The following is an 18,015-nucleotide window of genomic DNA, read 5'->3' as shown; positions in this document are numbered from 1 at the left end:
CCCCTCTTAACCCCCAATTGAACTCCAAGTCGCAACGCCGAACCCTCCCTGACAATCTCTCACCCAGACAGCACCAAAATTGTAAACTTAGTGGGCGAAAGGTGTCTGGTCCAATGCACACTCAACAACCACCCAACCCAAGCCCTCTGGGACGTGGGCGCACAGGTGTCTGTTCTCAGTGAACACTTTCTCCAAGATCACCTCCCTAATGAACCACTACCATTCAATTAATGAATTGACCCAGACTGAACTGACCTTGAGAGCAGCCAACGGCACAGTCATCCCATACACTGGCTGGGTGGATGTTCTTTTGACGCTTGCCGCTGATGGACAGAAAAAACATGAGATCAAGGTGCCATTCCTGATAACTAGGGACAAGGTGGCTGAGCCCATAATAGGCTACAATGCGATCCAAGAGATTGTGTCATTGGTCCCCAACCAGCGAGTAGCCCACATAACCAGTGTCCTAGAGAAATCCTTCCCGAACCGCATGCAGTCACCAGAGATGCTTGTCTGAGCTCTTAGGGCAGACCACCCAGATGAGATGTGTCATGTCAGGCTTGGACGGTCCAACGTGGAGATTCTAAAGAAGCAAGGAATTGAAACGTCAGTAAGGGCCAGAACTGGACCAATCATGGAGAACACCCTTGTTCTGTTTGAGCCGGATGTGAATCCCACTTGGCCTGAAGGACTTGACATAGATGACTGCCTCATCCAGGTCTCCCAAGGAAAATCAAGCCGCATCAACATACAAACCCATTACCCTCCCCAAACACACCTCGCTAGGGCGATTACTACAAGTTCGATCAGTGTTGCCTGGACCTACTGTACCAACTGACAACCTAGCCACCAACCAAAACTTCACTCTGTCAAAGGTTACAGCTTTGACAGGGGAGCCAAAGGGAAGTTTCTCCCTTGATCATATATCTGACCAGGAGAAGGCAGCAGTGGAGAGTTTGCTTGAGCAGGAAAGTGCAAGTTTTTCGAAAGATGACAAGGACATGGGTTCTATCCCTGGGCTCCAATGAAGATCCGCCTGACAGACAATGAATCTGTACAACAAACATACCAATCCATACCCCGACCACTGTAACAGGAAGTAAGGTTATACCTTCAAGACCTTTTAGATAGGGGCTGCATTACCCGGTCCGAATCACCTTATGCCTCTCTGGTAGTCTGTGTAAGGAAAAAGGATGGAAGCCTACATCTTTGCATAGATTACTGTAAGCTAAATGAGAAGACCATCCCTGACTGTCAGCCTATCCCCAGAATGCAGAATTTGCTTGATAGCTTAGGAGGCAACCGATGGTTCACCACACTGGATCAGGGGAAGGTTTACGACCAAAGGGTACATGTCTGTGGAGAGCCAACCCCTGACAGCCTTTGTGACCCCTTGGGGGTTGCATGAGTGGAAACGAATTCCCTTTGGCCTAAAGAACACACGAGCAGCCTACCAGAGGTGCATGGAGACCATCCTCGAAGGTTTGAACCACAACATCTGCGAAGTCTACCTCGATAATATCATTGTGTACAGTAAAGCCTTCGAGGAGCACATTCAACACCTGCGCACTGTCTTGCAACGCATTCAGCAACATGGCGCCAAACTGAAACCGGCAAAGTGCAGTCTCTTCCAGAAGGAAGTGGAATTCCTGGGCCAGATCATTTTAGCCGAAGGGTAAAGAGCCGACCCAATGGAGACTGAAGCTTTGAAATCACTCAAAGACCAGACCCCAAAGACAGTGGGAGACCTCCGGAAGCTTCTCTGACTCACAGGATACTACCGGCGATACCTCCAAGACTACGCCAAAACAGCTAAACCGCTGTACAACCTGCTGAAACAGGAAAACCTGCCATCCCACCAAAACCAAGTCCAGAAAAGGAAAGAGCCCAAGCCAGTAGCAAGGGGGAAAAGGAAGGGCCAAGCTCCATCTAGTACAAAATCAGCTGCACAACCACCCACCAGAAGATACTTGACAGCTTCATCGATGATCTCCTCAACCCCCCAATCATGACCTACTCCGATTTTGATGCGCCGTTTGTCCTTAACACCGATGCGTCTCAAGAGGGGTTAGGTGCCGTGCTCTACCAAGAACAAGATGGCATCTTTCGAGTGATTGCTTATGGGTCCAGGACTCTAACCCCAGCAGAGAGGAACTACTACCTCCACTCTGGGAAATTGGAGTTTCTGGCCCTTAAGTGCAAGTGTTTCTAAGCACAGAGTTTACCAGAAAAGATATACAATGTAATCATAAATTCATTAAATTAATCAATTTAATGGTTATGAAGACAATTCAAAGATTTTGAACCAACATGAACTCCCCCAGTCTCCATTGGCTGCATCTTTTGTAACTGCCTGTAATCAAATACAAGTAAGTACAGGAAGATCTTGTCATAACCGAGGTCCTCTGGGCTGCTGATTTTACCTCATTATAAAGGGACACGTAAATGTTGTACAAAAGAGACCACTTAAATACAGTGATGGAAAATTGGGACGATGGAATTTATCTTATTAAAAGTGCTACCGTGTTGTAAGTTAGATCGTTATAATGGGCTTTCCCTGTAATTTAAAACACATTTTTTCTGTCTTTGCTAGCTGGCTTGGCTACCTCATCAAAGGAAAGATTGCTACAGCGTACCCTCATTATAAGGAACACGGATATTAACGAAATTTCAATTACAACGAAATAAAAATTTAGGGCGCAACATTTTTCTTTCACTGTTATCTATATTTCATCTGTTCGGCTACAACGAAATTTTGATGTAATGAAAGAAAATTGGTGGTCCCAAGGCCTTTGTTTTAACAGGAGTCCACTGTATAAATGGAAACAGCAACAGCTAACTCACAACTAAGTTAACACTCATTGATGCAGGCATGTGACTGTGGCATTATGTTTGTGATTTGTTTTGTGTATAGTGTCATTAATTTCACACTCTTGATTGCACAGACAGATTTTCTCCATGAATACTAAATAATGCATGACGGGCACTCTGACTTCACATACCATCAAAATATGGTAGGAGTCAAATTATTTTAGCAATACTAGAAATATGCTTTGGGATGTCTGTGAATGCAAGGCAAATGAGGGGTGATGCATAAACGATTTTAAAATCTTGTGGAAGGATAGGTATTTTGCAGTGCTCACTGGGCTCCTTACGGAATCGTTTACAAATATTTACACTGTTGCAACTCCTCTCTCTGATGTCATTTCACGGAACATTCATATCAAGTTGATAGTTCCTCAAAGTACTGTTCTCAATTTTCACTCCATCTCAATACTTATTCAGAGGAGAACAACTATAATTCCAGAAGCATCAGTGTATGATCAGTCATCGGTCACTTTGCCTTTTGGTCAAGCGGGAGCTGACACAGCTCTCAGGAAAGCTTCCAGTGCCCTCTCTACCCCGAGGGTGTCCACCATTTTCCCAAACTCCTCAGGAGCTCGATGCAGCGTCTTCCGTGTATCCAGCTTGGCCACTGAAAACAAGACAAAAGGTACAAATGTTCAAATGAGAGAGAAGGCAAAAACAAACAAACAAACATACAAAGAGACAGAGGAAATAAAACCCTTAGGTAGATGGCAATGACTGCACTATTTTGAATTCATTTATCAAATCAATATCTCTGAAGGTACGAAACATGGTGGAACCTCGTTATAAGGTGGAATACAGTAAGATACCCAATATAACAACGTAGTTCTGCACATCCCATTCCTTTTATATTCTTTTATTCTCATCCGTGATATAATGAGATGTCCAATAAAACAAGAAAATTTCAGTGGTTCCAGGCAGCTTGTTGTAATGAGGTTCTCCAATTTAATTACTACGTGATTTATATCTGTATATCACAAAGGATTCCAGTGAGATTACTTCATTTTCATTTGGAAGGATACATATACACTGTAATGCACAATTGTTGCTTCCCATTTGTCATCTGCAGAAAGAAAAACTTAGTATAAAGGGATCTGATATAGTGGACTCCCGTTATAACAAAGTCCTCTGGACCAGCAGTTTTCTTTCGTTGCATGGAAATGTCATAACGACCAAACAAATAAACAACTAGAGAAGAAATCTGAGAGCGCAGATCTCCGCCAAGCAGCTCATTTCCATCACTGATCTTGTTCTCCAGATGAGATCAGTGATTCCCAATCATATATTTGCATGCTCAAAATCGCCCTATTTCCCAATATAGAAACGTTCTGTTACGTCATCAGCTTCCAGTTGTGTGTCGCCCAAACAAAGCACATACATGTACTTCAGTGCAGAAATATGATATATAATCTACATTAAAATGTGTCAACTTCCATTAAAAAAAAAAATGACTATAATTTCAATATGCCAGCACAGTTTACAAAACTGTTGCAGAGATGAGAGTATGCTACCTACCTAGCTACCACTGTGTATGCTCAGCAGCTACATGATTGTACATGTACATGATACACATTGTTCCTCCTATATCGGTCAAATCGCTTATCTGAACTGGGGCCAGTCCTGACATGGCCAGATAACAAAGGTGGGACTATAGCTCAAAAATAAAACAACAACAACAACAACAACAACAACAATTAAAAAAAAAACAAACAAACAAAAACAAGAAGTTGAGTGATTGTGCTGATACCTTCCTGAGCCCATGTGACACAGAGTCTGATGTTTGGTGTAGCTCTTCCACTCCTCGACACCTCAATATCCCACATTATCGTGTACACGATTCTGCAAGGCAAAGAATATTAGTGGTATCAATGATTTAAAAAAAAAAAAAGTCAATTAGAGTCAAAAGCCACCCCATATTCACAATGACTCAGAATGAAGAAACTTCAGATGAATAGGGTGCTTCATTCAATTCGGACATAAACCAAGGATGCTATAGATTTTCACAATCTCACATAACTATTTTGATAACATAATACTGGTAACAATTGCATGTACATGCAAATTAGACAAAGAAATGATGTCAGGCCTCACAGCTTTCCTACTGGTTTGTTCATGAAAAGAAGAAAGAAAAAAAGGAAACCACACATGAAAAAAAAAAAATTCACTGGGTTATCAACTCTGTAACTACAGCCCCCACCACCCCCCCCCCCCCTCAATTAACATAAATATTGCAAAGTGACTACACATCTAGAATAATCTTATTCTTAATCCGAGTGTGTATATTAAAAATTGTCAAAAGAGTTACGCAAAATTAATAAGCGTCAAGATTTGGGCGTGTCTCACAGGTTACAGCTGGGAATACAAAATTGATATATAAATTTTTCTCCTAGCATAAACAGAGAGAAAGAAGTACCAGAAGATAATGCTTAACAGTGCTTTGCCATCATCTTTGTGCCATGATCAGCTGAAATAAATGAGTGAATTGTAGGAATTTGCTTGAATTCTCACCCTTTCTGCAGAGGGCAAATGATTTGCATCACTCTACCGGTGGGACCTCCAGGAAGACTCACTGCATCAGGGTACAATGCCTAGAAAGTGAGGGCCATGATAAAAGATATAACTTGTTGAAGACTGGTCCCAAGTACATTTGGGCTGGTATCTTTGGGAAATGCATGTTATACATGTAGCAAAATCAGCTCATACTCAACAGGTCAACTACCTAAGCCCTTTACCACTGCCATTTTTACAAACAGGAATCTGATATTCAGATGTGAGTTTCTTCACTTTGTCTCCCTCTACAAATTAAATTTGTTATGGTCGCAACTGCTGATCTGTAAATTAAGAAACATGTTGGAAAACTAGAAATGTCGCTTTGGCGACTGGTATGCCTCCGCCATAATGCATGATTTTCCCAATAGGTCTAGATAGTACATGTGGACAACGTGTGATTACATTTTCACAAAATTGGCAAAATATTGAAATGACAAGTTTGTCACAAATGTGTTGAATGTTCACCTTCCTTGACCTAGGTTTAATTGGATGAATAGGAGAGCATGTATCTAGGGATTTAAGGACTTTAACTTGACTTTGACCCATTCATACATTTAGGCATTGAGTAATTTTCAAGGTACAGGTGTGGAGAAAAAGTGCAATTTCTGAATTGAATAGTAAATTGTTACCATTTTCATCTGGCCCTTGACCCTAAAATTCATAAGATAATCACTTTCAGGTAGAACATGCATAATATGTACTAAGTTTCAAGATAACTTGAGCCACTTCCGAGATATGAAGGAAAAAGTTAGTTCAGCACTTTCACTTGATCTTTGACCTTTTGACCTTTGAAGCAATAAAAGAAGTTAAAAAAAAAACTTTCCAGAGAATTTCTATTAGGTTACACATGCATACACCAAGTGTTTAAAAAAAAATAACCCTGCTGGCATTGCATAAATATGAGAGAAATAGTAAAATTTTGAAGTGTTGCACTTGACATTTGACCCCTAACCTTTGACCCCATGAACCCTACATTCTCTAGATAATCACTTCCAGTCAGTACATGTATATACTATGTTCCATGAAGCTACCTTGAACAATTTTCCAAGGTACAGAGAAAAAAAAAGAAGTTTTAATATTTTCACTTGACCTTTTGACCTTTGACCTTTGACCTCATGACCCAAACTTTCACCAGAGAATCTTAATTGGGTAATACATGTATACACTAAGTTTCAAGAAAATATCTTCAGGCATTCAATAGATATGGTGGAAATAGTGAAATTTCATGTATTTGACCCTGACCTTTTGACCTTTGACCTTTGACCTCATGACCCAAACTTTCACCAGAGAATCTTAATTGGGTAATACATGTATACACTAAGTTTCAAGAAAATATCTTCAGGCATTCAATAGATATTTTCAACACCAAAAAAGTTTGGGTCATGAGGTCAAAGGTCAAAGGTCAAAAGGTCAGGGTCAAATACATGAAATTTCACTATTTCCACCATATCTATTGAATGCCTGAAGATATTTTCTTAATATGCCTTGTCCGCCTTGGACTACTTAACCCATTCCCTACGCCAAACGGGAACCTGGTGGTCTATGTATTAAGTCTATCGTGCTTTCAGAATTCAGTATGGAATGGGTTAACATAACAATGTCGGAGCTTGGGTATTTGTTCCATGTTCATCGTGGCACTACCGGCAACCAGGGAGAGCCTGGTGGTAGTGTCGCTGCCCGGAAAGCAGTAGATGACAGGTTCGAGTCCCACTGGCTCTGTTTTTCCGACATGTTTGTTGATTTACAGATCAGCAGTTGCGATCTTAACCAAGAGGGAGACAAAGTGAAGAAACTCGCATCTGAACCTTCACCCCTCTGAATAATATCTTTCTTTCAGGAATCTGATATTGTTTGTGTGTGTGTTTCTGTGTGTTTGTGATGTTGTTGTTGATTCTTAAATCTTTCTGTCTGTACGGAAAGAGACCAGAATGATACATTGACTTCATCAGACATGGAACATGTAAAACTCTTCTAGAAAGAATATCTCTTGTTTAGTCTTATGGTGGGGAGTGAGGTTGCCACAGCTGACAATGGGCAAAGTCCAATATTTGAGACTTTACTCTCACCTCAAAAATCAGGTTCAAAGGACAACTTTTGGGCTAAATATCAAACTGTTTAGAAATTGATTCTGCAGATCAATATCTTGACTGCATATGACAAAATATTATGCAACAAGATGGGTGGTGAAGATAGTCACTCTAAATCAATTTGACCATCTATAGGTAATGAAATCTAAATTTTGCAATCCGGCATACAAGGTTCCTGTAAGGAACAGGTTACAAACAAATTTGAAATAGGTCTCTGATTTCTTGTTGCCTAACTGGCAAGTTTGAGCTTGGCTATGAATGATGCATTATCTCTATTTAAAGTGATGCCAGGTAACAAATCAAGATTTACAACACCACTGAACAGTAGAGTCAGCAGGGGAGAGGAGAACTGTAAAAGTGGACACTTTCGTGCAACTAATTTTTTGCGCTTGGCCGGGTAAGAAGAGATTCGCGAGCATACAGCAAGCAAAAATATTTGTGTGCTTTTATTTTCGTGCTAGTTTCTGGTTGCGCGAAATGCGCGAAAATGTCAACACCACGAAAATTTCCACTTTTACAGTAACCAATGTCAACCTACCTTGAAGTGCGTAAAGGTCCTTGCTCTGTGCTGGAACCAGAAGGCAAACTGGGAGTAACCCCTGAGGAAGGGCTGCAACCGACATCCCTTCTCAGCATCCTGCAGAAAGGTCATCATTTCCTCCAGACTGCTGGGTTCTACTTCCAGGTCAAGGCTGCTGATGACTGCCCTCCGCTCTTCCCCTCCGTCTGCTCCCTCCTCCTCCTCTTTCTCCTCATCCTGCTCTGGGGATGTCCTGACCTGATTTGGAGGTATTAAGAAATGATAAATGCTGTTGAACATGCAATGTTGGTATAACCAAGGAGGTTTTATACATGGAGTTCCAACTGGTTATAATTATTCAAACAGTTGTCAGATTTCTATTGATGTGCAAAAGAATTCCACAGGTGCACTTGTACCGTTAATGATCAATGTTCGAAGCCGCCGTCTTGCTGAGCAATCTGAAGATTCATTTTGAACGTTACCATAATGTTTGCTTATTTAGTTACTAAAAGAAATGAAATTTCGCTTATTTACTTATTCAATGAAATGAAATTTCACTTAATGATAAAGCATGTAAAACTAAAGTCAATTCTGTCCAGAAATTTGCGCAAAAGTGTAAATCAGAGCTGTATCATGTGAAAATGTTTAAAACAGTACCATCCTGGAAAGCTGGTTTTATCACTTTTCGACTTAATTTCCCCAAATGAAAATAATATGGAATAATCTTCAAGTATAAATCTTTATTGATAGATATATTGGTTTAGTGCTCGCGAATGCCCAGTCAAGTAATTTTCATCTTCATTTCAGTATTTTCGTGTCTGTACCAGCTACCTTTTATATTAAGGGATAGCAAAAAGTAATTATCATCACAAAAACATATTTTCCTTTGAAAGTTGCTGGTGATTATGCAATGAGACACGAGTCAATTGTCTTCGTATCTGCGTGGAAGATCCTGTTTGGCACATGCTTCAAATATTTTTAAGCGGCGGCTTCGAACATGGATCAAAGGGAATAACACTGTTGTTACTCCATCGCTTGAACCTCCTTGGTATAACAGGCCTCTTCTCACATTTTAAAGACATGGTAGCGTGGCTTACAATGGAGTGGGAGGGCTGACCCAGTTCGGATATGTTTGAGAATCCCATAACAAATTGTGTACAGTTTTATGATTGATATTTGGGTAAGTACACACACAGCTCAAGATTTCCGACTGGAGTCACCTGGTACCAATAAGGGCACACTTCAATGCATATATTTCCCAGTGGGGAGCGAATGAATTGGACTACCTTTGATCCCCCAAGCTACTGGGCCTTTATGCAACATTTGCAAATCTGGCTGTGCAGCAAAGGCTAAAAACCCTAGAGACAAACTAAGCAGCCAAATATCTCTCTGAATATATGTCATTCTAACCTGCACCTATGCACAGGTAATTCTACAAGGTAAATATTTCCCTGAGACAATATATTACAAGAACTCAAAAACTAAAAACACAGTAAAATGCCCTTTACATATTACTATGCCACAATGAAGACCACTTTTGGACTTTTATATAATATCACTTTGATTTTTAGTTTTTCTGCAAATACAATGTATCTTTGGTTTCTCATCTTTCAGCATCAGCCTTTCATCTTTTGTAACCATACTACAACCTGTATTATTAACATGATTCTCACCATTTTGCACGTGCAATTACAGAGCCCTGGAGACAACATTTTTGTTAAAATGGCATTCATCCAATTTTCCAAAGATGTGACACTATATCTGTCTTGACTGCTTCAAAACAATTAGGAGAGATAAGGGCACAGGCAAACTCACAAATTTTATAATGAACATACAATGTTATGAGGATGCTACATGTTCATATTCAATTCTCAGAACGCACCTCATAAAACCTCCATGGCCGCTTTACTGCAAAGTCATCTAAAGGTAAGATCACCACCATTATCATCATCATCATCATTACAGTGTATAGTATTATAATTTTCATCATTAGTAAAATTGTAGTTGCAGTAGCAGTATGATGACCTTCATCAGAAGTACAAATACTATTTCAAATACATCTGTCATTATAACTTTCAGCACAGCCGCTGCTTTTCTTGGTGGAAATGTCTACATTGCACATCGACCCATTATTTTCTTGGGCTCTTACCAGTGTCTCCTCAACTTTAAAGGTGGCAGCAAAACCTAGCCCCGAGCAGCTGCCTTCTAGCCTCTGGGAGCGAATGATGCGGTCTGGGTTATTGGAGAGGACCTTAACCGTGGCGTCTGTGAGATGGACACCACTGAGACTAGCCTGCATCTTATGCTGAGATGAGAACAAATGATAGCAAAAGGAACATATTAGGTTTAAATAAAAAAAAATATAACTAAGGCCATCATCAAATAAAGAAAATCATAATTTTTTTGGATGATACTGCACAGTTATGTATAACAAGAAATGTTTTTGAAGATATTAATTATCAAAATCATCGCACTTATTTAAATTATTTTTGTTATTCAGCAGCTTTCAGCTAAAATATCTGAAATTGAAAGAAATTGATAAACTTGTTTTTGCATTCAAATATTATCAAAATGATCACACATATTAAAATTTAATTATTTTTTTTTGTTATTCAACAGCTTTCAACTAAAATATCTAAAATTGACAGAAATTGATAAACTTGTTTTTATTTTTTTTCCACTCAAACTCTTCATGAACATAATGTGACATTGAATATGAAATTAAAATTTTTCATATATATCTACCAGAATGGGAACAGGTAAATTTTGACAATTTGGGGGATTGATACATACCATGTCTTGCATTCCTTGTTCGTTGTTCTTTATCTTTAATATATTCCTGCCAAAATAGAATGAGAACATGTTCAGGTGTAAAATTAAAATTGTATATGATACTGACAGGGTGACAGCTGGTATTGTCTTCTCTTAGATTTTATGACCTGCAAACTTCTTTCCATTTTTTTTTTATGACAAAACCTTGGGAATATTTAAAGCAGAAGGGCAAGTTAGTCATGAGTCTCTTAAGTAAATAAATGTAATAATAATAACATGAATAATACATGTATGGTTATAACTTTTTATGGTTGTTTTTGGTATGTCATGGTTCCTTCCTTTTGGATGTGCTTTTTTTTTTCTTCTTCTTCTTCTTGTCCCTATTTATTGCAAATCCAGTTCTTTTTTATGCGACTCATGATTTATATAACAGTGTATAACGACATACAGTTTTAATATTGTATATTTTCTCAGGGGATCAGCCTCGAAAGGCCAATGGCCTACTGCTGATTTCCTCCACCATTTATTTTAATTGTTATGTCAATCTGGAACACACACTTTTTAACTTTTAACTGCGATTATGTATTTATCCAAAATAATTTTTGGTTTGTATATGTATGTGTTAGAACTGATTGATTGTGTATTTATATGTTTTTACCTGAACTGTGGAAATAAACTGAAACTGAAACTGAAACTGATGTATGGTCTTCTTAACCCAGGTTAGCCTCTGCATTGGTGGCACTGCCCTACCAGAGAGCCATGCCATTATGATTACCTTGTCATTGCGAGTGGCCCATTTTCACACCTGCGTTGAAAGGGACATGGTGGGTGGAATTATCCTGTCAAAGGATGTGGGCATTGTACAAGATTCAAACTCAGTACCTCCCATTGAGTACAGTGCACGCCTGGTTATAACGAAATTCCTCTTACAACAAAGTGAAAATTCAGGCCGGACCATTATCCACCCTATGTTTGTTACTGCTTATTTGTTTGGTTATAATGAAATTTTGATACAACCAAAGAAAATTGCCCACCCTGAGGACTTCTTTCATACGCAAGTCCACTGCATCAGGAGTCTTAGCCACTATGCTACATTGACATACTTACCTAGTACATGTATCTTGGGCCGCGTTTATAAGATTTTGCGTGCCCAGAATCACTGTTTTGAAACACTGTTTTGAAACACTGTTTCAAATCACAGTTTCGTCAGGAGAGCGTTTATAAGATTTTTTTTCCGAGCGTGTTGGGGCTCTCGCTCAAACTGTGCCATTGCGCAACTCACTCTGCGCAGTTTTTCCTCGGCAAAAGGTCAAACAGGGTGCGCGCAAGGCATTGTGATGTCACATAAACAGTGTTTGAGATCGCGGTTGCGTTTATATGATTTTTGAAACACTGTTTCTACAGAAACACTGTTTGTAAACGCACTATTTTGTGCGTTTACAAACAGTGTTTCAAAACAGTGTTTCAAATCACGGTTAGCGTTTATAAGATTTTTTTTTCTTGCTAGAAACACTGTTTGGCCATAAATAGTGTTTCAAAACACTGTTTCTGGCCAAAAGAAAAATCTTATAAACGCACCCCAATGGTCAACAACAATGTGTTGGATGTTTGAGTTTCCTTTTTGAGGCAAAAATGGGGAAGAAGAAGACATCAATCTAGGAAGGCATGATTTGTACAGGATTGGAAGTGGTATTGACATGATTATGCTGCATCTCTCATGCATAAACGGAAAGCTTATCAACAACCCAAGACCCAAGAAAATATTTGTTGTGTTCAAAATATCCCACAGCATTTTCATTTTGTCTCTCCACATATAGAACTGCATTGTCCTATAGTGATGTTTGCTGTGGCTGTGTACCATGCATCCATCAGATCACATACCTGAGATTAAGTAGGGTTGAGTTAGGAATGCTAAGAGCAGCCATGTTTTCCTCCTCCAAATCCTTCTCGAGGTCGATGATTTCTGTCTGTAGTTGTTTTGCCTCCGCCATGTATGCCTCTTGCAAGCTGCGAAGCTCCTCCATGGTAAACTGTGCCCCTTGGAGCGAACTGGTCAACCGCGTCGGACCACTGCTGCCCGACCCTTCCTGGTCAGATAGCCTAGATAAAAACAAATTAATGGCAGGATGATGAGCTGGATCTAATTCTTGCCTTTCAAACAAAACTTTGTGGTCTAGACACATGTACACATTGTCATTCCATGCCTATGTAGAAAGCACAACACTCACATGTTGTATCCCTGCCTCTAACTCCATGAATATTGCTTGTCATACACAAAATCTATATGGAATAACTCACAGGAACATTGTGAAGCTAGACAAAAAAATCTCCATAAAATCAATCTACAAGAACTGAATTTGAGGTCATGATGTCAAGGTCAACCTTCTTCACACTGTCACCTCTAAGCATTGATGGCATTACACAACAGGTTGACCAGATTTTGAAAACGAAAATACAGGACATTCCATGTGAGGGTGTGGGAAGTATGCGACGTATGTGGAGAATATGCACGCTCTTTGATCGCAAAATATGCACATCGTTCGCATTTACATGCTGTGTGCAGTTCCTGGGTGTGCTTGCTAGCAGCTGAAATCCTGATGTACCAAGACTCTGCTATAGTGTTGCCATCGATCTTGCCATCAATCGGAAGTCCCTCAATCGATTGCAACTTTGCTGGTTGATTTTAAATCCATCTTACAAGAAATAGATGATGAGAGTGGCATAAAAAACATTTATAGCAAAATACAGCTGTCTAAAATGTATGGTACATTGTACATGAGGCTACTTTCATCACAATACTCTGAAATGCTAATGCCAGCTTCAGGTGATCAAAATCAAATATTATCTTCAGTGTAAATATAACTTCCAGGGGATTGCCAAGTATTATATTACAATGACAGACTAGGCAATATCTTATATTCCATAGTCTACACAAAAAAACTATCATCCAAATCCAGCCCCGTCAAATTCTCACAATATAAGAATTTCATACTGTCGCTGCACTAGTAATGTGATTGCATTATAAATGGCTAATAATCATCTGATATTCATGCAGACTATAGATATCAAAAGTATACTGCCTTCACCCAAATGCCTATTTTGGCATGTGAAAGAAACATATATCTCCAATAAGATGCCCTTCCAATGGTCATCCATTGTCTGTTATAGGAATTTAGTAATCACATATCTCACAGTGATTTTAACCATTTTTGTTTCTAAACCTTCAATAATCTACATTGCTACTGGTAGTACTATGTTCTTAACCCATTGAGATCGAGTCTCAAGTACACTTGAGCAGGTGTCTATGGGAAACGGTGTTGTAGTAGAATCAAACCGTCCTCAACGGGTTAAGACAGAAAGTAGATTTCTGCAGAATTTCAACTATCTTTGAATACCAACTAACATTATAATTCATATACATTTTTTATATCATATTTCCAAATAATTGCTGCCTGTTCATCATATGTCATATCTGGAAAAAAAAAATCATTTTAAATATCCAATTCTCACAGAGAGCAGTGGTCTTTGTCTCTATAAGGTGCACACACAGGTTGAAGTGAGGGTCCAAATGTTAGCCAACTTTCTGCAAATGTTATCACACAACTTGTTTCTTACCCTTCCAAGACCATTCTCATGTTTTGAAAGGGGTCCATCTCTGAAGAGAACATGCTGCTGGGGAAGAAGTTGACTCCGGAGCACAAGGGGTCAAGGCAATGCTGCGAACGCCACCATTCAACATAAAACCTGTAGTCTGTTTAAAAAATAATGATTATGTCATGTATTACAATGCAATATCAAAAAAGTTGTAGTTTTTCTTAATGTGTAATTTCAGGAGTGTTAGAAAGCATTTGTAGAAATATCTCGACATGCTACACCAGTGCGCAGTGGACAAAAAAAAAATATGAAATGGCAAATGAAGTTCATCTCCAACAAGTACTTATACTTATTTTAAGGTATCGTACAGCTTTGGTTGAGACCTAATTTCAGGTATCTAACATTTTTTGTTGAGATAATGAGAAACCTCTTATGAAATATGAAAGAGCATGTAATTCTATGAGGGATTCAACATTAATTTGATAAAAATTGGTTTTGAAATGTCTGAGATATCCAAAAAAGAGTGATTCTAATAAAGTGTGGGACCCACACTTTATTACGATCGCTTTGCTTTACTTTGTTTTTAGATGTTTCAGTCAATCCAAACCCGATTTTCATCAAATAAACTTTGAATTCTTTTTAAAATGGTATGATCTGTACTATTTCATAAGTGTTTTCTTGGTATCTTGCAAAAAGTTAAAAGCCCAATTCTCATCTCCTCCAATACTGTACCATCCCTTTAAGTACATCCACCACTGCATCAACAACACCAACTACAATTATCATCTTGGTGAAGACACTTTTTGACTGTTGTAAAATGAATTGACCTTTAACTTGGACTTTTTAAAGGGAACCCAAACCCCAAAAGCAATGTGGATTGAGTGAAAGCAGCAACATCAGTATTAGTAAGAGTAGAACACATCAGTAAAAGTTTGAGGAAAATCAGACAATGCAAAAGTTATGAATTGTTAAAGTTTTGGTGTTGGAACCGCTGGATGAGGAGACTCCTAGAGGTTTTGAGGTGCTGTGTACAGACTATAGTGTGGACAACATTACAATATAGACTGCCCTAAAGAAAATATAAAGAAATTCCAGAAAAATTCACTTTTGTAGCATAATGAGAGCACTTGACTAACCACTTTCAGAAAGCGAGGGTAATAATCACTGCGAAACACAGCCCGAACGCTCAGCATTCGGGCTCCCACAGGACTACGCCTACCTAGACCTTTAGTCTAGGACCTATACTGTGTACAAGGAGGGCCCCAGGGTCAAAGGAATAAATAATGCAAGTTGATGAAAATTGAAATGTATAATTTTCATGAAAAATGAATTTTTGTGGAAATATCTTTGTATAGACAACTATCATACAAGTATAATATTTTCTTTAGAATCTACATCAATGCACAAATACCTTATTAAAGTTATACATAATTTTAATATATTATCAGGCCCTAGGTCCTACTATTATTAACCTCTAACTTGTTATAGGCTCTAATTGGTTAACTGTTAGGGCCTAACAGCAGAGACTCCAACCAGGGAGGTGGGAAGAGATGCCCACCTCCCTGCTCCAACTCTCCCGCTTTCGACGGGAGAACTCCCGCCGAAAGCCCATTTTTGCAAAATCTCCCGTTCTCCTGCTTGAGATTTAATTTCTCCCATCCTGGCTCTGTGTCTCCCACTTGATCATCGTATGTTGAAAAATAAGCCTGAGATAGCATGAGAGCCCTGGACCCTGGCCGCAAGAACTTCACCCTTCGCGCTCGTGATGTGCGCTTCTCGCACATCAAGTTGGAGTCTCCCGTTTGCTAGGGGTTTCAGGCGGGACAATCTCCAGATCAGAAGGTGCTTTGGGTTGGAGTCTCTGTAAGTAATTTATTATTAAATTAACCACACCAACGAGAATGGCTCACCAACCAACACAGGGCGGGTGGATGCAGGTATTCCGTAAAAGCGGAGCACCTTTTCTTCCTCTTATTTATTTTGTTTTAACAAAAATTTAAAGAGGGGCGCGCACCCAGTGTCACCCCCCGCCTGGATCCGCCACTGCGCTGGTTACAGTAACTTAAATAACGAGTTAAATTCCTGGTGACTGCTCTGGGGTTCAGAATCAGATTGAGCAATTACCATCCTGCGATGCCATAATAGAGTCCATTTATATCACTTTATCAGTCTCTGCGCGTCAGTATCTATAACCACAATACAGTACTCCACCAAGATCATAATGATCATAACTCTTTTCCTCTTTTGGCACGCACGTAGCACACGGCCCACATGGGGTTCAAGATCAAAAACGAGCGCCGTAATTGGCGTAAGTGTAACCGTTGGCGTGTAAGTACACTGCACTCCACTACACTACGAGTATTCGTATTCATCAGCTTCAAACACAGAATCAACAGAGTCACATGCATATTTTCACCTCAGCTCAGCAATCCTTTGATGCTATAGGCGCTAGTCCGATGCCATAGGTTGAATGTCCGAAGCTGCAGCTGTCTAATAGTAAGTAGTAGCTAGCTGAAGAAGACAATATCAAGCGATCAAACTAATCGAAGTCACACTGCCTGTTGCACCCACAGAACTCTTCTGTGCTTGCACCGCGCACCTGGCCTACCTGCCGACACCGGACCTACCGGGCCGGCGATAGTAACTGCAGGCGCGTGTGGCGATCCAGGGGATTGATCTGCTACCACTAAGCGCGCTGCACACACCTGTACCACTACGGCGCCAAACGTTTGAACGGCCCTACCCCACCGAACTACGTTCCGGAAGCATATGGCACGCCATGTGTTGCAAAAGTCGGTAAAACCCCCGATCCGAAGTGTTTTTTTTTTTGCTCTGTGGAAACAGCAAAGACATTAACAACAACTACAACGACGACGACGACAACAACAACAACATCACGAGCACGAAGTTCCTTGCGGTGTAGGGTTCTAGATGCTCTATCTTGCTATCCAAGGCTTATTTTTCAACATAGGCCCTACAATGAAATTAGGGGCCTAAGTATTAAAGAAATCATTTCAAGCGGGAGAAATTAAATCTCAAGCGGGAGCAGAATGGGAGATTCTGCAAAAATGGGCTTTCGGCGGGAGATCCCGTCGAAAGGGGGAGAGTTGGAGTCTCTGCACCACCACCACGCTATGTAACAACAACGACTACTAGGGCCTACTACTACTACTGCTACTACTACTAGTATACTGGTACTATGACTACTACATGTACTATACATACTACTGATTAGAGGTTTCGAACAAAGCAAAACTACTATAAACAGAGGTTTCTAACTCCACAAGCAAATTGGGTGAAACGTCTGATCAGTTGTTTTATGGGTATCTCGCATGAGCGATGAAAGACCTCTGATCAGCAAGGGCGTTGATGGGGAAATTCACCAGATTGTTGAATTTCAATTCTGGAAATGCAAAATCTCCCTCACGCGCACGAGAGGTGGATACCCCTCCCACCTGCACCCCTGCAAACTCTCTCTCTCTCTCTCGCTGGGTCCTGTTCCATATTACGCTTATCAATTAGTACACCTTAGAGACTGAAACAAAAAATCCGATTTTATTACGTAAGTCTCCGATCGAGACTACATGTCTCATCGGGTGTAATATGAGATCCCGCTGGTCACGT

General features: G+C 39.9%; 1 protein-coding gene across 1 annotated transcript; it reads right to left on the bottom strand.

Moving 5' to 3' along the window:
• Positions 1-206: 206 nt before the first annotated feature.
• LOC139744850 (centromere protein P-like) lies at positions 207-16,877 on the bottom strand. Its single transcript, XM_071655263.1, has 9 exons — positions 16,808-16,877; positions 14,413-14,548; positions 12,679-12,897; positions 10,819-10,864; positions 10,175-10,330; positions 8,044-8,283; positions 5,377-5,456; positions 4,616-4,707; positions 207-3,475 (listed from the first exon to the last, which is right to left on the bottom strand). Exons 2-9 carry the CDS (start codon positions 14,463-14,465, stop codon positions 3,351-3,353), a joined length of 1,011 nt encoding a protein of 336 aa, XP_071511364.1. The 5' UTR covers positions 14,466-14,548; positions 16,808-16,877; the 3' UTR covers positions 207-3,350.
• Positions 16,878-18,015: the final 1,138 nt, after the last annotated feature.

The sequence above is a fragment of the Diadema antillarum genome, unplaced genomic scaffold, assembly GCF_040938485.1.
Source record: "Diadema antillarum isolate AM-2024a unplaced genomic scaffold, OU_Dant_1.0 seq00001214_RagTag, whole genome shotgun sequence".
NCBI lineage: Eukaryota > Metazoa > Echinodermata > Echinoidea > Diadematoida > Diadematidae > Diadema > Diadema antillarum.
This window is presented reverse-complemented; position numbering and strand designations above follow the sequence as displayed.

Bases quoted from the DNA above. Each gene is read 5' to 3' on its own strand.
- LOC139744850 (XM_071655263.1), bottom strand. From the start codon at position 14,465: ATGTTCTCTTCAGAGATGGACCCCTTTCAAAACATGAGAATGGTCTTG. The intron at 5,457-8,043 runs GTAGGTTGACAT...CTCACTTTCTAG, and splicing joins GGACCTTTACGCACTTCAAG to GCATTGTACCCTGATGCAGT. The intron at 3,476-4,615 runs GTATCAGCACAA...TCTTGTTTTCAG, and splicing joins TGTCACATGGGCTCAGGAAG to TGGCCAAGCTGGATACACGG.